This window comes from Pipistrellus hanaki (genome assembly GCF_964339955.1).
Source record: "Pipistrellus hanaki genome assembly, chromosome: 5".
In the NCBI taxonomy this organism is placed as follows: domain Eukaryota; kingdom Metazoa; phylum Chordata; class Mammalia; order Chiroptera; family Vespertilionidae; genus Pipistrellus; species Pipistrellus hanaki.
The window spans coordinates 2,358,932-2,379,766 of NC_140507.1; the positions used below are offsets into that span (position 1 = coordinate 2,358,932).

Below are 20,835 nucleotides of genomic sequence, written 5' to 3' on the forward strand. Positions count from 1 at the left end.
CAGTCACAGGCAGATCCCATTCTGGCTACAGACCCTCCCAGGGGGTCTTTTTCTTTATAAACCACAAGCTTCACACACCTAGCAACGCCTCCTCTCCTCGCCCACTCCTGCTGCGTGAACCTTCAAGGTCATCGTTTTCTGATAATTAAACCACAAACAGTGACAACTATTTTTGCCAGAAAACACGGCCCAGACCATGTTCTTTCTGCTCCAATGGGGCAGAAGTGAATAGCCCCTTTGAGTGGTCTCATATGTTCTCCTTGGTTTTCTTGGGAGCCCAGAGCTGTGCAGCGGAAGGAAGTGCCAGCCAGCTGGAGTTGACATTGGCCACTGTAGTAGGGAGCTGGTCCCGTGGGCAGACAGAGAAGAGTGCCTTCAGGCACCACTGGCTAGGCCATCCCCTCCCCCAACAATCTCTCTAAATCTCAGCCTCCAACTGCTGCTGCTCCACTCCGGAGGCTGCAAGCTGGAGGTCGCGGATGAAATCTGACTCAGATGAATTCTGTTTGGCCTTCACAGCGTTTTCCTAAATGTCTGAATCAGTCCTATCTGAACACTGAAAGGTTCCATGGGGTGGGGCTGGGAGTAGCAGCCACCACTCAGTCTAGGGCCTGTGCTCCCCGGCTGGCCAATGTCCTGATGCCACCTTTGCGAAGATTCCAATCCGGGAGCCCGCTGCCTGCCCAGCTCCGAGGCCTTAGATGTGTAACTGCTGCTATAACCCTAACACTGCCACGTCCACAGGGAACAGCACACAACTGGACAGTCTGCTGATTCTAAACCAAATGATCTCGAACTGAATGGCGGTGAAAACACTACAGCACAGAGGACAGGGATTGTTTCAACGTGGACAAGCCGTCCACGACCTCACACGGAAGTCCACCAAAAGGTGGGCCTCTGCTCCACAAAGCGTCTCAAGACCCAGGCCTGTCACCAGTTCTCCCAAGAGGCCACCTGCAAGTGTGGCCACACCCAGCTGGACACAGAGAGCACCACACTTGTGAAAGGGCTGAGCAGACATAATGAAAGTGTTCTGTCAGTTCGGGGCCATTGTCCTACAGTCCAGCATTAATGAAAGGTCCCCAGATATTTCATCAACTGAATGGTAGTCCAGCACAAGAGCTAAACTCTCTAGCATTTAAATACACTATACCCAGGATATGCTTTTTGACCATTACATCCATACTCTGAGATGTGCTGTGCACTTGAAATATTTTATAATAAACTAGTGGCCCAGTGCACAGATTCACATACATTAAAAGGAAATTCATTAGAAGATTCATGCAGTAATTAAGTTACTGCAAAAAATTTCATTTCAAAATAGTATATATAATATAGTATTATAAAATTAAAACACACGTGCAATTGGCACCAGCGAGAGCTTTATATGTATCGTGTATGGGCCAGTCAACATTTTTAAACTAGAGGCCCGGTGCATGAAATCTGTACATGGGTGTGGTCCCTAAGCCTGGCCGGTGATCGAAGTGTGAGCGTCTGGCATGGAAGGGCAGGCCCCGGCTGATCTCTGGGCTCTGGGCAGCTGGGCCCCCACACCGAGATACCGTGAGCACAACCGGCCCCTGCGGTCCCGGGAGCTGCGCCCAGCTCACCCGGAAGAGGCTGTGCTGGTATGGGGCAGGCTCCTGGTGAGCACCGGGCACCTGAGTGTGGGGGCTTTCCCGGCAGGTAAGCCCTGGTGTCCAGGAGGAAGGTAGTAGGGGGAGTAAGAGTGAGCTCTGCGGACACCCCACACCTCCGTCCCCATCAGCCCCCGCCCCTAGGTAGCCAGCGAGAGAGAGGTCACAGCATGTCGCCAACGCCTGCATGTTCTGTGCCGCCCCTTGGTGGTCAGCACACATCATAGCAAGCGGTCGAACTCCCAGTTGAACAACCGTCTGAGGGGACAATTTGCATATTAGGCTTTTATTATATAGGATTGCCAGTGCGCATCATATGTACTGGCTGGTCGGTGAATAAATCACACAGTGGTTCATGTTTGATGCCAACAAAAACAACTAAATTCACCATCTACAATGACAGATCAAAACACACGTGTGTGATTGGCACCAGGGAGAGCTTTACATGTATCACCCATGCGGGAGTCAATGTTTATTTTTAAATTGCCAGTGTGTGTAATATGTACCAGCCAGTCGGTCAGATGTTGGACAGATGCACAGTCACTTAGCCTTTTATATAGACAGATGGCTTGAATATACTATTTTGACAAGAAATTAATTTGCATATGAGGCCATGGCAACTACTGCCATGCTAGCCTGAAGGTTTGAATGATACATTTTAAAATTAACATAAAGATTACATTCTACCTGTGGAGTGGAGTTACCTTTATCATGTGGGAAGGAAGCTGTGGTCCGATGAACCCTGACGCGGCCTGTTTGTTATTGACGACGCGCTGACTGATTATGGGTCGGGGAGAGGACTGGCCGGGGCTGTGGGCGGAATGAGTAAGTTCACCTCCATTTTTCACATCATGGGACCTGGGGACAGAGAGCGACATGCTTAGGGTTACACAGGACATCTCCTTAGAAGAGGCTCATTTATGACTCCCAGGTAAGAGATTAACCTGCTGCGGCGAACAGAGATGCACTCGGGCTTTTAGGTCAAGGTCAATGTCAGGTGCTCAGATCGGGAGATAACCAGGGTAATTGGGTGAATGGTACTTTAAAAAATTTTTTTAATTGATTTCAGAGAGGAAGGAAGAAGGAGAGAGGTAGAAACATCAATATGAGAATCATTGATCGGCTGCCTCCTGCATGCCTCTTACTGGGTATTGAGCCCACAACCAGGGCATGTGAATGGAACGTGACCTCCTGGTTGTACCATGCTGCACACCCCTGAGAGGAATCTGCTATTCAGATTTAAGAGTCTCCTCTACACCAGCAGTCACCAACCAGCGGCGGTCTGTTAGGTCCGAAAGGTTGGTGATGGCTGCTCTACACTTTAGCCTATACTGGCTTGTCAGCAGTATAAAATTTCAAACTGCTTTTTCCGCCATTATTTATTGAGCACATTCTCATGTCACTAAAAAAGGCTTCATACAATAACTTTTAACAACTGCATAATATTCTAACATATGGATTTGCTGTAATTTATCTGATCATTCTACAATTGATCAGCTGTCATAAATGAATACCTTGAAGCACACCTGAGTTTCTCAAGGCCACGCCCTCCCAGCAATGGAATGAGCCAATCAGTCTTCAGCAAGAGCAGGAGAAATGAGCAGAGGTGATATCGCTGCCCAGGCTGATCCAGGAAGGTGGCTGCCTGCCTGAGCTCAGCAGCTGAGAGGGGACCACACTTAGTGCTGAGCCCCTTTCCCCTCCTCTGAGCCGAAGCCTGCCCTCCTCAGCCAACGCCTTCCCTTCTTCTGAACGTGTTTGTGGTTAACCTGCCAAACAGCTGGACGCTAAAGCACACTCAGGACCCATCCGCAAAAGTGACATTCCTTACTCTCCCAAGCAGCAAGCTGCAGTTTTAAAAACAACCCAATAAGGGTCCACATTGTGAATTTAAATATGTTGATGAGATGAAGAGAAATAAAATAACAGAAAACTTGAAAATCTGTTCTCTTGACAATACCTGATATAAAAGAGAACATACGCTTGTTGACTGAGTACCGATCTGATATCACTGGTAGATACGATGGAGTCGTTCATCTGATACCAGAGACCATTGCTCGCCTGCAAGGGAGCCAATAAAAGAGAGATTCGATATGATTAGAGGATCAGGGAACACCGAGCTAGAGAAATGTAAAAAAAATGTAACTGCACATTTTAACTGTAAAGTCCCACCTTCCCCCCAAAACACCAGTGCCCCCTTACAGTGTACTGTAAATAGACATTAACAAATCCACACAGCTCACCTTTATGTAGCAGAAGTAATGGCCGGCGTGGCAGTTAAAACCAGTGTGTACCAGTACTGCATACAAAACATAAATAATCGGTTCTCCATTTGGTTGAGACATGTATGGTCGAATATCAAGATATTCAGGATATTTTACATCCTAAACAGAAACGGAAGGAGGAAAAGGAACATATTTCTGAAAGCACAGATCATCCCGTATGTCTGGGTATGGGGCACGGAGGGCGGCTAGGGCAGAGTACCTGCAGACACCACGCCCTGTGATATTCTAGCAGAAACCTAATCCACTGAACCCCATTTCAAAAGACTTGGTTAATCTGGAACACATTTGAATCTAGGTGTATTTAATGAAATCCCTTTGTATTCTTTATTTTCTTTGAACAATTAAGGATCCATATTAATTCTTCAAATTAATCCAAAGAGATGTTATAGAATGATAATTCTGGGCTTTCATCATCACTTGTTTTTATTTTTAATAACTCAGGAATGGATCATTTCTTTTGCATGTCACGGACTTTTTGACCACTTTCAATCTTCAGAACGTGGAAAGGAAATGGGAAAATCGATGTATTACCAATCAGAAAACAACCAACCAAGAAAACCAAAGTGGAAGAGTGGCCAGATGGAGCAGGATTTCTCTCTACCTCAATGACGATGGAGTGCAAATTCAGATAAATTACCGATTTTATTATCAGAAAGTCTAACCAGCTACAGGAGATAGAAAAACACACACACTCATAAACACACAAGATACACTACTGGCTCAATGCTTTGACATTTTCTTCTGACACCAATGCTGGAAGAATTTAGAAAATCAGGTAACAAAACTGTTCAGTTAGATTGTTTATAACCCGTAATAGCTGAGCCTTGAAAGGCTCAGCGTAAAGGTTACTAATGTCTACAAACCTTAGCAATTTTTCCACCGGTAAAATTTGCAAAGCGTTTCAGAGAAAGTGTGAGAACATTGGAGGATCTGTGTATGGTGAATCTCTTTGAAGCTGGAACCATCTTTTTACATCTTGAAATAAGCAGAAACAAATAATTAAGAAGATTAAGTATGTTTCTTCTATTTTAGTCTTCCCCTTATTTCTCTAAAGATTTTATTTTTTTTATTTTTATTTTTTTTATATATATTTTATTGATTTTTCACAGAGAGGAAGAGAGAGGGATAGAGAGTTAGAAACATCGATGAGAGAGAATCATCGATCAGCTGCCCCCTGCACACCCCCCACTGGGGATGTGCCCTCAACCAAGGTACATGCCCTTGACCGGAATCGAACCCGGGACCTTTCAGTCCGCAGGCCGACGCTCTATCCACTGAGCCAAACCGGTCCCGGCTATTTCTCTAAACATTTTAAATTAAGTTTCCAAAGGGTACTAGATGAGAAAAACAACCCTTTCAACCAATAGTTGAAAATGCAAAATTTTAAAATACAGAGAAACTGCTTAGTCAGCATGACAGGGAAAGGAAGCTGGGAGATTATGAGGGCACAGCCACACACGTCACTGATATTCTCAAATGAGGTTATTAGAGTTTCTGTCAACTCCAAACAAACCAAAACCACCAGATTTCCAGGCTGGCATAAGTCTGTGAAAACAAAGACATCTCAGATACAAAAGGAAGAACCTAATGGCTAGGAATGTCCGTGGAGTTTAACACAGGAAACCCTGTGGCGAAGACAGAAGGGAGCCTTCTTCCCACAGAAGGAGTATTTGATAAGAACAAGTACCATCTGACTCTAAGATGAAACTCCACTGCCAAAACCGGTTTGGCTCAATGGATAGAGCGTTGGCCTGCGGACTGAAGGGTCCCAGGTTCGATTCCGGTCAAGGGCATATAAGTACCTTGGTTGCGGGCACATCCACAGTACGGGGGGTGCAGGAGGCAGCTGATCGATGTTTCTCTCTCATCCATGTTTCTAACTCTCTATCCCTCTCCCTTGCTCTCTGTAAAAAATAAATAAAATATATTTTTTTAAAATGAAACTCCACTTAAACTTACAACCAAGGCTTTCTGAAAACAAGCTCTCTTGACTTCAGGGGAAGAATTAACCAAAACTAAGGGCTTTCTAGCAGACACCACCAGCAATCCTGGGAGAAGCAGAGAGAAGCGCCAGGAGGAAGTGGCTGCTGCTAGCCCACCTGACCACAGAGCGGATGACATGCTGCTGGGCTGTCACCCGGCGCCCCTCCCTGGCAGTGGCTTACCTCTGCTCTCCCTGCCCACCCCCAGTGATGCCCACATCTGCTCTAGAGGACACGCCCTGGCCCGGAGGACAGACGCAGTGTCTCCCCAGATGGCATGGGCAGCTGGGGACACCCCCCCACACACACACACACTGGGCAGCACCCTGTCGTACTTGCTGCACTTGTACGAGTTCTCGCCGTCCAGCTGCTCCGGCTTCACAAACTGCTCCAGCGCCTTGTTCACACTCTGAGCGGCCTGGGAAGAGAAGCAGCGCCCGTTACCTCACTGCCGCGGACCAACAAGCCACTGGTCTGACTCCTGCTCAGGGCACAAGCCCGGGCGGTGGCTCATTCCCCAGAAGGGGATGTGCAGAAGGCAGCCAACCCATGCTCTCTCTCTCTCCCTCTTCCTTTCTCAAATCAATTTTTTTAAAAAGGAAATGCTCTGTTACTATGGCATTCATTTTTATAAGTGGACACATCCAGTTATTTCCCTTCCCATTAAAAATGATCAGGCCGAAACCGGTTTGGCTCAGTGGATAGAGCGTCTGCCTGCGGACTGAAAGGTCCCAGTTCCATTCCGGTCAAGGGCATGTACCTTAGTTGCGGGCACATCCCCAGTAGGGGGTGTGCAAGAGGCAGCTGATCCATGATTCTCTTTCACTGATGTGTCTTACTCTATCCCTCTCTCTTCCTCTCTGTAAAAAATCAATAAAATATATTAAAAAAAAAAAAAAAAAAAAGATCAGATTAAAGTGAACAAAAATCTGTAAAAGGGCTGCTGGCTGAAGCATTCTTTAAAATAGTCTAAAGTGGATACAAATCAAGTATCTACCAGCTTGGAATCAGGCATGTAACTGTCTACCCACTCACTGGACCATCACACAAACGCCAAGCAGATTGAAAGGAAAACAGCAAGTGGCTGGAGCTCAGTGGCCCTGCTGTGGACGGAGTAACTAACACTCTGGGACAGGAACAGCTCACTCTGCAGGATGGATCATATCTATCTGCAATAGTTCTCATTTGACCACAAACTCATGTTACATTCGAAATCAGAAAAAATAAAGCTTAAGAAGAACAAAAAATATATAAGCGTTTAGAACAGGCAGGAAACAAAACAATTTCTAAGTAATAACCACCATCTACTTTGGTTGATATAGTTATCAGAATCTGATTTTATTATTATAAGATTAAGTAGTGACACATGGAAATGTAATAAAAAGATTATGGTGCTGACTACAAAGTTCAAATGGTCACCTGCACGGAGTCTTGGCACAGTAAAGTTTTAATCCATGTTCTCTAACAAGCCGGTCTTAATTGTAAGTGAACTACAATGCATGCAGTACGTCACGTCTACTGACTTTTAAGCTTCACTGTCACGATGGTCCAGCTTACCTTGATCTCCAGTGTTATATCGAGATACGGGTCAAAAGTATCTGAAACGCCTTTGCAATTTAAACATTTCACTGAAATAAAGACAAAATGCAAAGATAAGCAGAGTGGAGTCATATGGCATCCAACTGTTAAGATGACTGAACACAAAAATACTATTACCAGTAAAAAGTTAAAACAAGGTACAGTTTCTCCTATCAGATGGGCAAACAATTTTACTACTACCCCGTGTGAGTCCAATGCCATGGATTTGGCCCGCGCACACTGTTGGTTGGAATGCAAGCTGGTACAACCTCTTGGAAGGATGATAGGCAGGGTCAGGTTACATGCAGGCCTTTCCTGCAGAAATCCTAATGCTAAGAATTTACCTGCATGTACACTTCTACACAGACAGAAAGGCCTGTGCACAAGGATGTTCATGAGCACTGAGGATCATTAACAAATGGGAAGTGGCCTGAGTACTCCCTGACAGGGGATAAACGGGAAAGGACGCGGCTGAGAAAGACGTTAGACCTGTGTGTGCCGAAGTGAGAAAAACGTCTAGTGTTAGGAGAAAACGGAAAGGGCTACATCCAACAGCTCCCAGTCCTTTCATGCACAGGAAGCTTCTGGAAGGACACTAGAAGCTAGCACAGGACTGGCTTTGAGAAGGGGGCTGGAAGTCTGGGCTGGACGGAGGACACACTTTCCATTCTTTTCTTTTTAAAAAATATATATTTTATTGATTTTTTTTTTTTTTTTTTTTTTTTTTTTTTTTACAGAGTGGAAGGGAGAAGGATAGAGAGTTAGAAACATTAATGAGAGAGAAAAATCAATCAGCTGCCTCCTGCACACCCCCTACTGAGGATGTGCCCACAACCAAGGCACATGCCCCCGACCGGAATTGAACCTGAGACCCTTCAATCCACAGGCTGACGCTCTATCCACTGAGCCAACCGGTCGGGGCACACTTTCCATTCTTAATTCTTTCTGCAGTTCGCTTTTTTAAAATCATATGCATGGATCATCTTATCAACTTTTTTAAAAATTCTTTTTCTTAATTCTCTCCTGAGCATATGTTTTTATTGAATTGAGAAAGAGGGAGGGAGATGGAGAGAGAGGAACATCAATGTGAGAGAGAAACAGATTGGTTGCCAATCAAGGACTGACCTACAATCTAGCTAAGTGCCGTGACCAGGACTCCAACCTGCGACCTTCCAATGCATGGCTGCCCAGGATGACACTCCAACCCACTGAGCCACACTGGACAGGCCACTTTAACAAAAGTTTTAAATGAAAGTTTACCTCTCGATCTTAGGTAGCCTCCAAATATCTGGCAAACAAGCGTGGTGGCCTGGGTGTGTCTGTCTAATCTGGAAAACAGTCAGAAGGAGATATGAGAGAAGAGCTCACAGAAATCACAGATGCCATATGAGATCGCAAAAGCACATGCATCCACAGAAGGGCAAGCATGCAGGCGGGGTGAGGAGACGTCAGGGCTCATGGCGGCCGGGAGAACGGCTGCGGTGTGCTGTACTTACTTATTGCTGCCGTTCAGGCACGCTTTCTGCATAGCATCAACAGTGTATTGAAGGAATTCGTGGGCATCTTCTTGGTTTCCAAAACGGAAGTGCCTAGCTATACCTATAAAATTCAAGATAAAGCTTTATCATCACATAGAGGCCCGGGCTGAAACCCCCAAAAGTTCTATCTTATGACAACATGTTCGTGAGAACACACCTGGTAATCATTACTGGACAAACAGCACCAACACCGCTGTTCCGAGAAGAGTTCACCATTGAAGTCCACACGGACCAGAATCTGAGCCCAGAGTGAGGCCAGAGAGGCCACGAAGGCTTCAGCGAGTTGGTCAAGTTGTACTTGAATAAATTCAACTTGGGCTCTATTGCCTCAAAATTTGTCCACAATGTTATGTTACTACAAACATCTTAAATTTGGTGCTAATCTCTCCACGAGAATCCATGCAGGACGTCAATGCTGAAACCTATCAATCCTACCCTGATAACCTGTACATTGTACCTCAGCAGCATTTCAGTCCTATTTCTAAATGAACAAACAGTTATAAGACAAAATTGCAAAATAAAAAAATCTAAGCAAAAGTATAAATAAAACTTCATATGTAGAATTTTATATGCATGAATATATTATTATATATTAGCTTAAGTCATGAACTGCCAATATTCTAGCAGCTCTGACCTACAAAAATGGCAATTTCATAATTAAACTGTGTGTGTGTGTGTATGTATGTACATTCATGGATATAAGTGCACACAAGAACACAGAAATTATATTTTCTTAAAGATTTAGAAGAATATTAATCATGCCTTATATATATTTATTATATATTTATTAAAACACAAAAAAATCATCCTCAGCTAAAATTTTGCCAGAATCTGCCGGGACCGGTTTGGCTCAATGGATAGAGCGTCGGCTTGGGGACTGAAGGGTCCCGGGTTCGATTCCGGTCAAGGGCATGTACCTTGGTTGCGGGCATATCCCCGGTAGGGGGTGTGTAAGAGGCAGCTGATCGATGACTCTCTCATCGATGTTTCTAACTCTCTATCTCTCTCCCTTCCTCTCTGTATAAAATCAATAAAAAACATTAAAATAAATAAATAAATAAAATAAAATAAAATTTTGCCAGAATCCAATGATGTTTTAAAAATGTTTACATTGTAAATATTTGTAACTGTATGATTATCCACCCGTGTAATTATCTAGTTAGGTATCAGATTAAGAATTAGGTGGTTTTAGCCGAAACCGGTTTGGCTCAGTGGTAGAGCGTCCGTCTGCGGACTGAAAGGTCCCAGGTTCGAGTCCGGTCAAGGGCATGTACATTGGTTGTGGGCACATCCCCGGTTAGGGGGTATGCAAGAGGCAGCTGGTCGATGTTTCTCTCTCATCAACGTGTCTAGCTCTCTATCTCTCTCTCCCTTTCTCTCTGTAAAAAATCAATTAAAAAAAAAAATTAGGTGGTTTTAAATTTGCACGCATTTTTTTACTCCAACTTAAGATGATGTAAAAGTTAATTGCAAAAACACACACACAAAGTACGTAAGAAAATTTTGTATCATTGCAATGCAAGAGAAAGATTTAAAAGTCATTTAAAAATTAAATAGAAAAAATAAAATTTATCCACAAATTTGCTAAGGAATATAAATCTTTCTTTAAAAGTGTAATTAACTGTCACTCTGTATAGTGAAACTAATTCAAGCCAATTTAAAGAAACATTAGGCCAAAGCCGGTTTGGCTCAGTGGATAGAGCGTCGGTCTGCGGACTGGGGGATCCCAGGTTCGATTCCCTTCAAGGTCATGTACGTTGGTTGCGGACACGTCCCCAGTGAGGTGTGTGCAGGAGGCAGCTGGTCGATGTTTCTCTCTCATCGATGTTTCTAGCTCTGTCCCTTTCCCTTCCTCTCTGTAAAAGATCAATAAAATATATTAAAAAATAATAATAAAACAAAGAAACATGTAGGACAACATTATAGAGTTAGTACTACTCAGCATAAAAATCAAATATCTGGGGGAAAACTCATTGTAAAATTACGTATCAATGATTTTTTAAATATTTTTTAAAATATTTTTATTGATTTTTTACAGAGAGGAAGGTACAGGGACAGAGAGTTAGAAACATTGATGAGAGAGAGACAACGATCAGCTGCCTCCTGCACACTTTCTGGGGATGTGCCTGCAACCAAGGTACATGCCCTTGACCGGAAATGAACCCGGGACCTTTCAGTCCATAGGCCGACGCTTCATCCCCTGAGCCAAACCGGTTTCGGCTATCAATGATTTTATTAACAAATTGAGTTAAAATTTTTTTCATTTGTTTAGATTAATCTGAGTACTATTTTCTTTTTATATTACTTTCTTTTGCTTTAAGGTTTCAAAATCTGTTTATGTAGTAACTGTCTGACTAAAAGAATGTTATCAAAGTCATCTCCGTGTATGATAAAATGTTTGTTTTTATAATAAACAACAGGCTCATCTTTTATCAGTAGGCCATTAAGACCAATTAGCTAATAAATACTAATATAAACAACTATTAATGATACTTACGCCGCATCTCATTAATGACAAACATTGGTTTAATGACATCCCCAGGATTACTGAGTGCCTGGGTGATATGTGCTTGCATTGTACACATCATACAAAATCCTTCTGCATGACCTGAAAGATAAGAGATAATAATCCTCCAAATTAGTAAATATGACTCTACACACACATCAGAGACACTACAGAGACAATCCTGAAACAATATTAACAGCTGGCATGTGTCATGCACTGAGCCATATGCTTTTGTTCAGTCATTTAATTCCCCCAAACCTCACTGATAAGCACATACCGACTCTCTTTTACAACCAAAGTTCAGAGTTAAAAACTTGCCCAATGTCATGCCCTGGCTGGGTGGCTCAGTTGGGTAGAGCATCGCCCCATATACCAAAAGCTTCTGGGTTCGAATCCCAGTCAGGGCACATACCCAGGTTTTGGATTCAAGTCCTGATCAGGCATGTACAGGAGGAGACCGATCTATGTTTCTTTCTCACATGGATGTTTCTCTCTCTCTCTAAAAATCAATAAAAACATATCCTTGGGTGAGGATTAAAAATAATTTTTCCCAATGTCAAATAATTATTAAGTGGCAAACACATAACAATCAAACCATACTCTAATTTCAAGGCCTGGGTTAACTCTCTATATAGGAAAAATATTTTCTGCACACTGCCATTTCCCTCAAACAGGAAAAGAATGTCTGCCATACTGGGGACTGGAAATCTCTATAAATATTTGGCTTTTTTTGGCCAAATACGGTGGTCTCATTGCTGCTCTTTTTTTCTTTCTACAACTATTTATTTATTTTCCTTATTTATTTTTTAAAATATATTTTTATTGATTTTTTACAGAGAGGAAAGGAGAGGGAGAGTTAGAAACATTGATCAGCTGCCTCCTGCTAGGGATGTGCCCACAACCAAGGTACATGCCCTTGACCGGAATCAAACCTGGGACCCTTCAGTCCACAGGCCGGCGCTCTATTGAGCCAAATCAGTTAGGGCTATTTTTAATATTTATTGATCTGCAAGACACACACACACACACACACACACACACACTGATTTGTTGTTCCATTTATTTATGCACTCACTGGTTGATTTCTATGTGCTCAGATTGTGGATCGAACCCACAACCTTGGCATACTGAGATGATGTTCTAACCAACAGAGCTACCCGGCCAGGACCTTATTTATTTTTATTGATTTCAGAGAGGAAGGGAGAGGGAGAGAGAGAAACATCAATGATGAGAGAGAATCATTGATGGGCTGCCTCCTGCACGCCACCTTCTGGGCATTGAGCCCTTGACCAGAATTGAACCCAGGGCCCTTGAGTCTGCAGGCCAACGCTCTATTCACTGAGCCAAACGGGCTAGGACTCTACAACTTTTTAAAGGGTGAAAACCACGCTCAGCTCATGACTATGAGTGCTACTGGCATAGAGTGGGTAGAGGCACAGTGCTGCTAGCACCCGCAAAGCACAGGGCGGCCCCTCACAAGAACTACAACGCCACCGAGGCTGAGGCTGAGAAACACTTTCTTAATCTAAAGGCTGCTCAGAACCTGCCTAACAACGTTTTAAAAGTCTCAAAAGAATCCAATCTATTCCCAATTAACAGAACTGTGTGCCTGAACAAAGCTAAAAGATATTTATTTTTACTTTTAGAAATAATGTAATTTTAATAATCTAGCCCCCAACAACATGAAATTCTAAACTCAGAGAACAAGCATCAGGAATGACCAAGAACAAGAAATAAACATAAACAGAGCCAGAAATGACACAGACTAGAATCAAAGGACAAGGACCAATTATACACATATGTATATGTTCAAGGAGGCAGAGAAAAGCAAGAGCATGTTAAGAACAGATAAGGAAACTGGCCCATTTGTACTTTACAACTGAGAAGCAAAATTTCTGAGATAAAAATACACCAGGTTAGACTGAGCAGTATAAATTATCCATATGAAACAGAGAAAACAAAAACTTTAAACAACAGAAAACATAAGCATATCACCATAGAGCAGTGGGACTACATCAAGTTGTCCCTAATATGCACATAAATGAAGTCTTTCAAGAAATAATGATTGTTGCTCTAGCTGGTGTGGCTCAGTGGATAGAGCGTCGGCCTGCAGACTGAAGGGTCCCAGGTTCGATTCCGGTCAAGGGCACAAGCCCAGGTTGCAGGCTCGATGCCGAATGGGGGACTTGCAGGAGGCAGCCGATCAATGCTCTTTCATCATTGATGTTTCTATCTCTCCCTCTCCCTTTCTTTCTGAAATCATTAAAAATATATTTTTAAAAAAAGAAATGATTGTCTACAAAGGTACAACATAGAGAGTTTTTACAGTGATAGAATGGTTTTGTGTCCTGACTTGAACTGGTAATTACAAGACTCTATACCTGTGCTAGAATTCATAGAACTATTGACTTTGTTAAATATAAAAATTAAGTGCTTCAATAACTGAAAGTTATAGATTTGAAACAGTAAACCACAAATATAAAAACCTCAACAGAGGAAACATGAAACCAACACAAAGGACCACTCAAATTGATTAAAACAGTGATCAAAAAGAATTATTTTTAATTTTTATATTAACTAGAGGCTTGACACGGAAATTCATGCGTGAGCAGGCCTTCCTTCCCCACTGCACACGGGCTCCCCTCTGGCTGCCAGCAGGCACCCGGACCCGGGCTTCCCTTGCAGCCTCGGCTTTGTCCAGAAGGTCGTCTGGAAGGACGACCCGTCTAATTAGCATATTATGCTTTTATTATTATAGAGTTTGGAAAGAAAGTGGAAGGGGGAAGGAAACACTGATTTGTTGACTCATTTATGCATTCTTTGGTTGATTTTTATTGTTGCTAATCCTCACCTGAGAACACTTTTTCCATTGATTTTTAGAGAGTGGAAGGGAGAACGGGCAATGGGGGGGGGGACACATCGATGTGAGAGAGACACATCAATTGATTGGTTGCCTCCCACACATCTCCAAGGAGGGCTGGGGATCAAACCTGCACCCCAGGTGTTTTGCCCTTGACCAGGAATAGAACCCGCGAACCTGCATTGCGCAGGCCAATGCTCTAACCACTAAGGAACACCAGCCACGGCTATTGCTGTGGGCTCCGGGGGGATAAAAGAATGGCCAGTAGCTGTGGGAAGAGGCTCAGGTGAAATGGAGGGTGCAGAGGGGCCTCTGGGCGCAGCCTGCGCTGTGAGTCAGGGGTCGCCCATCTTGCTGAGTGTCACCTCCTCCCCAGGAAGTGGCCCTCCGGGAGGCCCCGAAGGGAGGGGCTGCGCGGGCGGAACCAGGGCCGGAGCTCCCCACGGGCCTGGGCCAGGCCTCTCGGGGCCAGCGGCTGCCACAGCGGCCTGAGCTCTGCCCATCATCCCGGGGCGGTTTCTGTGCCGCGCTGGTTTTTTAAGATGCTCAGCGCCCTCCTGCCTCTCTGCCAACTGCCCAAGAAGGGGCCCCACCCTCGAGAGCCACACGGTCCCCGTGGAAATAGCAGCCCAGAGGCGCACAGGAGGCCGCAGGTGCAGCCTCCGCCTCAGTGAGTAACCGGCTGTTCGGCAGCAGGAGCTAAGGCAGGAAACCCGGGGTGCTGGCCGGTCCGGCGGGTGGTGCTGTGGTGTGACCGGATGAGACGCAGGAGAGGGGCCGGAGGCTGGAAGGGGCGCCCTGGTCTGTCCGTCCAAACGCTGCGGAAGCAGGAGACGGGTCCAGGACCAAGAGCACTGCCCACTGATTCTTGTCCGAGTCATGTTTTTAAATCCACTTTCTTAATCTGGGCCTTTTGAGGACATTTATATTTATGATGATTATGGATGTATTAGAGAAGTTAAGTCTGATCATTTATATCTTGCTTTTTGTTTGTTCTGTTTTTCATTTGTTTTCTTATCCCTACCTTCCTGTGGGTTACTTGAATGTTTTAAATTATTGTAATTTGATTTATTTATAATGTTTTTGAGTGCATCTAGAAATGAAGTACAGCTGAAACCGGTTTGGCTCAGTGGTAGAGCGTCGGTCTGCGGACTGAAAGGTCCAGGGTTCGATTCCGGTCAGGGGCATGTACGTTGGTTGCGGGCACATCTCAGGTAGGGGGTGTGCAGGAGGCAGCTGGTCGATGTTTCTCTCTCTCTTCGATGTTTCTAGCTCTCTGTCTCTCTCCCTTCCTCTCTGTGGGAAATCAATAAAATATATTTAAAAAAAAAAATAGAAATGAAGTACAGTTTTCCTTAGTCACAGACCACATGACCGTCTCTATATAAAATCTTAAGGCATCTACTACTGGAACTAGCCCGGCAGGTGTGGCTCAGCAGTTGAGTTTCGACCTATGAACCCGGAGGTCACTGTTCGTTGGAGTCTTGGGCGGGGCACCTCACCAGGTTGTGGCTTGACCCGCAGTATGGAACATACAGGAGGCAGCGGACCAGTGATTCTCTCATCACTGATGTTTCCATCCCTCTCTCCCTCTCTTTCTCTCTGAAATCAATAAACATATATTTGGATCAAAAAAAGAGATTTAAAAAAAATAAGTGAGTTTACCAAACCTGCAAGATCAACATCCAAAAATCAATTGCATTTCTATATTCTAGCAATATAAACAATCAGAACTGAAATTTTAAAACTATTACCATTTGTAATAACTTTCAAAAAATAAAATCCTTAGGAATAAATCTGACTTAAAATGTGTACATTATGTATAGCATTGCTAAGAAAAATTAAAGATCACCTACATAAATGGAGCATACCTTGCTTGTGGGTCAGAAGACACTATTGTTTAGATGTCAATTTATCCCAAATTGATTTATAGCAAGCATGTCAAACACATGTGGCCCAGAACAAATATTTTTGCATCCCAGCCAATAAGACATGTAAGAAATGTTTTTATAAAACAATTTTAACTTAAGTTTTACAATATCCTGCTGTACATAATTATTAATAACTAACGACAACATTCGCTAAGGATTGATGACTATAATCATGTTGCATTCATTTCCCTTACACACAGGTGCACCATCTCTCCACTAATACCAGCAGCGAATATTCTAGCAGTCGATGGCCACGTCATTAGTCCTGTACGAACTTGTTTGGTGTGCGCAACAGGAAATATTTTGCTTTCGAAGAACAAGAAAAATAGCTTTATTTGCGTTAAGCTTATTAATCTGTGTATTTAGTGTCTGGTAGGTTAATGTTCAAGAAAAAGTATTAATTTTTATTAACATGTTGTATTATTTTGTTAACAATTACTCATTTATTTCATCCCTGTGTATTTAGCACGTATCTATTGAAATAAACCTACGTTTTTATGAAAATTGAAGTTTTTTTTTTTGTGGCCCACATACACTTAAACCTTATTTATTTGGCCCGTGCTAGCCTTTGAGTTTGACATGCTTGATTTATAGATTCAACATGACCCCAATCAAAATTCCAGAAAACTTTTTTGTAGAAATTGACAAAGTGGCTCAAAAATTCATTTGGAAATGCGAAGAACCAAGCATGGCCAAAACAACTTCGAAAAAGAAGAACAAAGTTAGAGGACTTACCTGATTTCAAAACTTAAATATACAGTAATCAAGACACTGTGTTATGGTGTCAAGGTAAATGATGGATCAATGTAACAGAACAGAGAGTTCAGAAATAGAGTCATATGTATATGGTCAAGTGACTTTTGACAAAAGTGAAAAGGCAAATCAGTAGAGAAAGGACTATCTTTTGAACAGATAGTGCTAGAACAACTGGATATCCATATTGAAAAATATGAACTTCCATCCATTCTTTACATCATAAACAAAAATCAACTCAAAATGGATAATTGTAAAACTATAAAACTTCTAGCCCTAGCTGGCTTGGCTCAGTGGATAGAGTGCCGGCCTGTGGACTGAAGGGTTCCCGGTTCGATTCCAGTCAAGGACACATGCCCAGTTGCAGGCTCAATACCCAGTGGGGGGGGTGGAGGAGCAGCCAATCAATGATTCTCTCTCATCATTGATGTTTCTATCTCTCCCTCTCCCTTCATCTCTGAAATAAAAAAATATATATATATTTTTAAAAAAACAACTATAAAACTTCTAAAAGAAAATACAGAGGAGTCCTAGCCAGTTTGGCTCAGTGGATAGAACCTGCGGACTGATGGGTCCCAGGTTTGATTTTGGTCAAGGGCACATGCCTGGGTTGTGGGCTCGATCCCCAGTAGGGGCACTTGCAAGAGGCAGCCAAACAATGATTCTCCCTCATCAATGACGTTGCTCTCTCTCTCTTTCTCTCCCTTCCTCTCTGAAGTCAATAAAAATATCTATACTAATAAAAGGGTAATATGCTAATTAGACCGGAGACCTTCCAGATGTCCTTCCAGACAAAGCCATGGTGGCTGGGCTGGGCTGGGCTGAGGCGGTTAGGGGTGATCAGGCCAGGAGGGGAGGGCAGTTAGGGGTGATCAGGCTGATGGGGGTGCAGTTGGGGTGAGCAGGCCAGCCAGGGGGAGCAGTTAGGGGCGAGAAGGTTGGTTGGGGCGGGGGGTCAGTTGGGGATGAGCACGCTGCAGGCAGATTGGTTAGGGCTGATCAGGCAGGCAGGTGAGCAGTTAGGAGCAAGCAGTCCCAGATTTCGAGAGGGATGTCTGACTGCCAGTTTAGCCTAAACCGGCAATCAGACATCCCCCAAGGGGTCCCAGATTGGAAAAGGTGAAGGCTGAGGAACAACCCCCCACACCAATACAAGAATTTTGTGCACCGGGCCACTAGTATGTAAATTAAAAAGAAAATATAGAGGATATCTTTGTGACCTCTGGTTAAGCAGATTTCTTAATACAACACCTAAACAATAACTGATAAAAAGAATGAGGTGGAATTCTTTAAACCTAAAAACATGCTCTTCTAAAGTCAGTATGAAGCCGAAACCCGTTTGGCTCAATGGATAGAGCATCGGCTTAGGGACTGAAAGGTCCCGGGTTCGATTCCGGTCAGGGGCATGTACCTTGGTTGCGGGCATATTCCCAGTGGGGGGTGTGCAGGAGGCAGCTGATCGATGACTCTCTCATCAATGTTTCTAACTCTCTATCTCTCTCCCTTCCTCTCCGTACAAAATCAATAAAATATATTAATAAATAAATAAATAAATAAATAAATAAAATCAGTGTGAAGAGAATACGTTTCTTCAGGTTGGGAGATAATATTTGCAAATTACATATCTGATAATGAGCTTCTATCCAGGAACTATAAAGAACTCTCAAAACTCAACAATTAGAAAAGAACCCAATTTTAAATCAGGCAAAAGATATGAACAGGTGTTTTAGTAAAGCAAATATATGGCTGGAAAATAACCATGTGGTAAGATGTTCAACATTACTCATTAGGAAAGAGCAAATTAAAGCTACAAGTAAGGCATTACCAGACAACATACCGATTAGAACGGCAAGAATTGGAAAGGTCACACCAAGTATCAGGCGAGGTATGGAGCAAAATGAAATGCCGTTCACTGTGGGTGGAAATGTGAAATACCACAATCCCTCTGGGAAACAGCTTGAAAGTATCTTAAAATTAAACACGGACATGCTATGGGACCAAGCATTCCACTCCTAGGTATTTATCCAAGAGAAGTGAAAACATGTCCTATGAGGTCCTGTTTACAAATGGTCATAGCAGCTTAACTCATGATGGCCCCACATGGAGAATAACCCAAATGCCCATCAATAGGTGAACGTAGTCCTAACCGGTTTGGCTCAGTGGATAGATCGTCGGCCTGCGGACCGAAGGGTCCCAGGTTCGATTCCGGTCAAGGGCATGTACGTTGGTTGTAGGCATATCCCCAGTAGGCGGGTGTGCAGGAGGCAGCTGGTCGATGTTTCTCTCTCATCGGTGTTTCTAACTCTCTATCCCTCTCCCTTCCTCTCTGTAAAAAATAAATAAAATATGTTTAAAAAAAATTTTTTAAATAGGTGAATGAAGAAACAAACTGTGGTATATCCATACAGCAGAATACTACTTAGCAATAACTATTAATTATCGATACATGCAACAACATGAATATAAATAATTGTGCTGAAAGAGACCAGGAAATATGAAACATATACTGTACACAATTCCACTTATATGACATTCTAGAAAACACAAGCTAACCTCTAGTAAACAGAAGCATATTCGTGGTTGCCTGGGAAGGAGGGGATGAGAGGTAGGAAAGGGCAAAAGGGAGCGACTTCAAAGGAGCAATGGGAACGTGGGGGGTGGTGAAAAGGTGCATCACCTTTTTTAATGTATTTTTACTGGCTTCAGAGAGGAAGAGAGAGGGAGAGAGAAACACCAATGATGAGAGAGAATCACTGACTGGTTGCCTCCTGCATGCCCCACACTGGGAATCAAGCCCACATATGCCCTGACTGGGAATCAACCATGACCTCCTAGTTCAACCTCTGAGCCACACTGGTTAGGTGCATTATTTTAATTGCGGTGATAGTTCCATGGGTATATACAAATGTTAAAATGCACCAAATCGTATATTTTAAATATGTGCACTTTATTATGTACCAATTATCTAAAAGCTATAATAATAAAAGGGTAATATGCTAATTAGACAGACATCCTTCCTGAGGAAGCAGGGGCCGGAGGGAGCCAGCCCAAGTCCCAGTGCCGCCAGAGGCCGGAGGAGGAGGGAAGCGGAGCTGGCAGCTGGGGAAGGGAGGCCTGCTCTTGCATGGGTTTTCGTGCATTGGGCCTCTAGCACTCCATAAAGCAGGGAAACAGAGGAGAGAGAAAACCGTCAACAGCATAAAAAACAGACAGCACTAATTCTGGACACCGGGAGCTTCTGGATTTTTGTCTCTCGCTGTCCAGGTGCCAGGGCTCGGCTTTCACCACCCCCTTCTTTCATTAAGCACAAGTGACAGGGGAGCTGTCTGTGGGGAAGGAATTATGGACTTAGAAAGGGAGGAAACGCGGGCAGGCAGAACGTTCGCTCTCTAACCTAAACCCTGCGGCCTAACAAACCGTCCAGGCAGCGAGGCTCCAGGCCCCTTTCCTTTGGTTTCTTTACATTTCCTGTATTTTCAAAATTCTTCATAAGCATTATTTTGCTCTTTGGGGGGCAAAAAACAACTTTAAAAGAACCAGTTCAAATTCTCCATTAAGAACTTTTCAAAAAGAAACAGGGCGCTTTTTCACACTGATAACTAGTGAACAGCCACCTGACACACACAGGCAAATCTGAGCTCAGTGCAGACCAAAGAGCGGGAGACTTCATGTACAAAGGCTGAAGGGTATTTCCAACACGTGCAGGTCAAATCCTCAAAAAATGGGTATGCTGTTAGTCAACCACTGAGCTGGCTTTCGCCAAAT

General features: G+C 43.5%; 1 protein-coding gene across 2 annotated transcripts in view; it reads right to left on the reverse strand.

Annotated features, from left to right (window-relative positions):
• USP42 (ubiquitin specific peptidase 42) overlaps positions 1-20,835 on the reverse strand; it is a 37,471-nt gene that overhangs the window by 10,140 nt on the left and 6,496 nt on the right. The window contains exons 4-12 of one of the 2 annotated variants that reach the window (XM_084886130.1): positions 11,518-11,628; positions 8,979-9,081; positions 8,743-8,810; positions 7,462-7,532; positions 6,240-6,322; positions 4,786-4,897; positions 3,881-4,021; positions 3,598-3,698; positions 2,342-2,495 (exon numbers count right to left, since the gene is read on the reverse strand). In XM_084886130.1, coding sequence (XP_084742256.1) covers positions 2,342-2,495; positions 3,598-3,698; positions 3,881-4,021; positions 4,786-4,897; positions 6,240-6,322; positions 7,462-7,532; positions 8,743-8,810; positions 8,979-9,081; positions 11,518-11,628 — 944 coding nt within the window. Of the gene's footprint in view, positions 1-2,341; positions 2,496-3,597; positions 3,699-3,880; positions 4,022-4,785; positions 4,898-6,239; positions 6,323-7,461; positions 7,533-8,742; positions 8,811-8,978; positions 9,082-9,177; positions 9,534-11,517; positions 11,629-20,835 lie in introns of those variants that run through there. The other variant, XM_084886131.1, reaches the window with a different exon arrangement.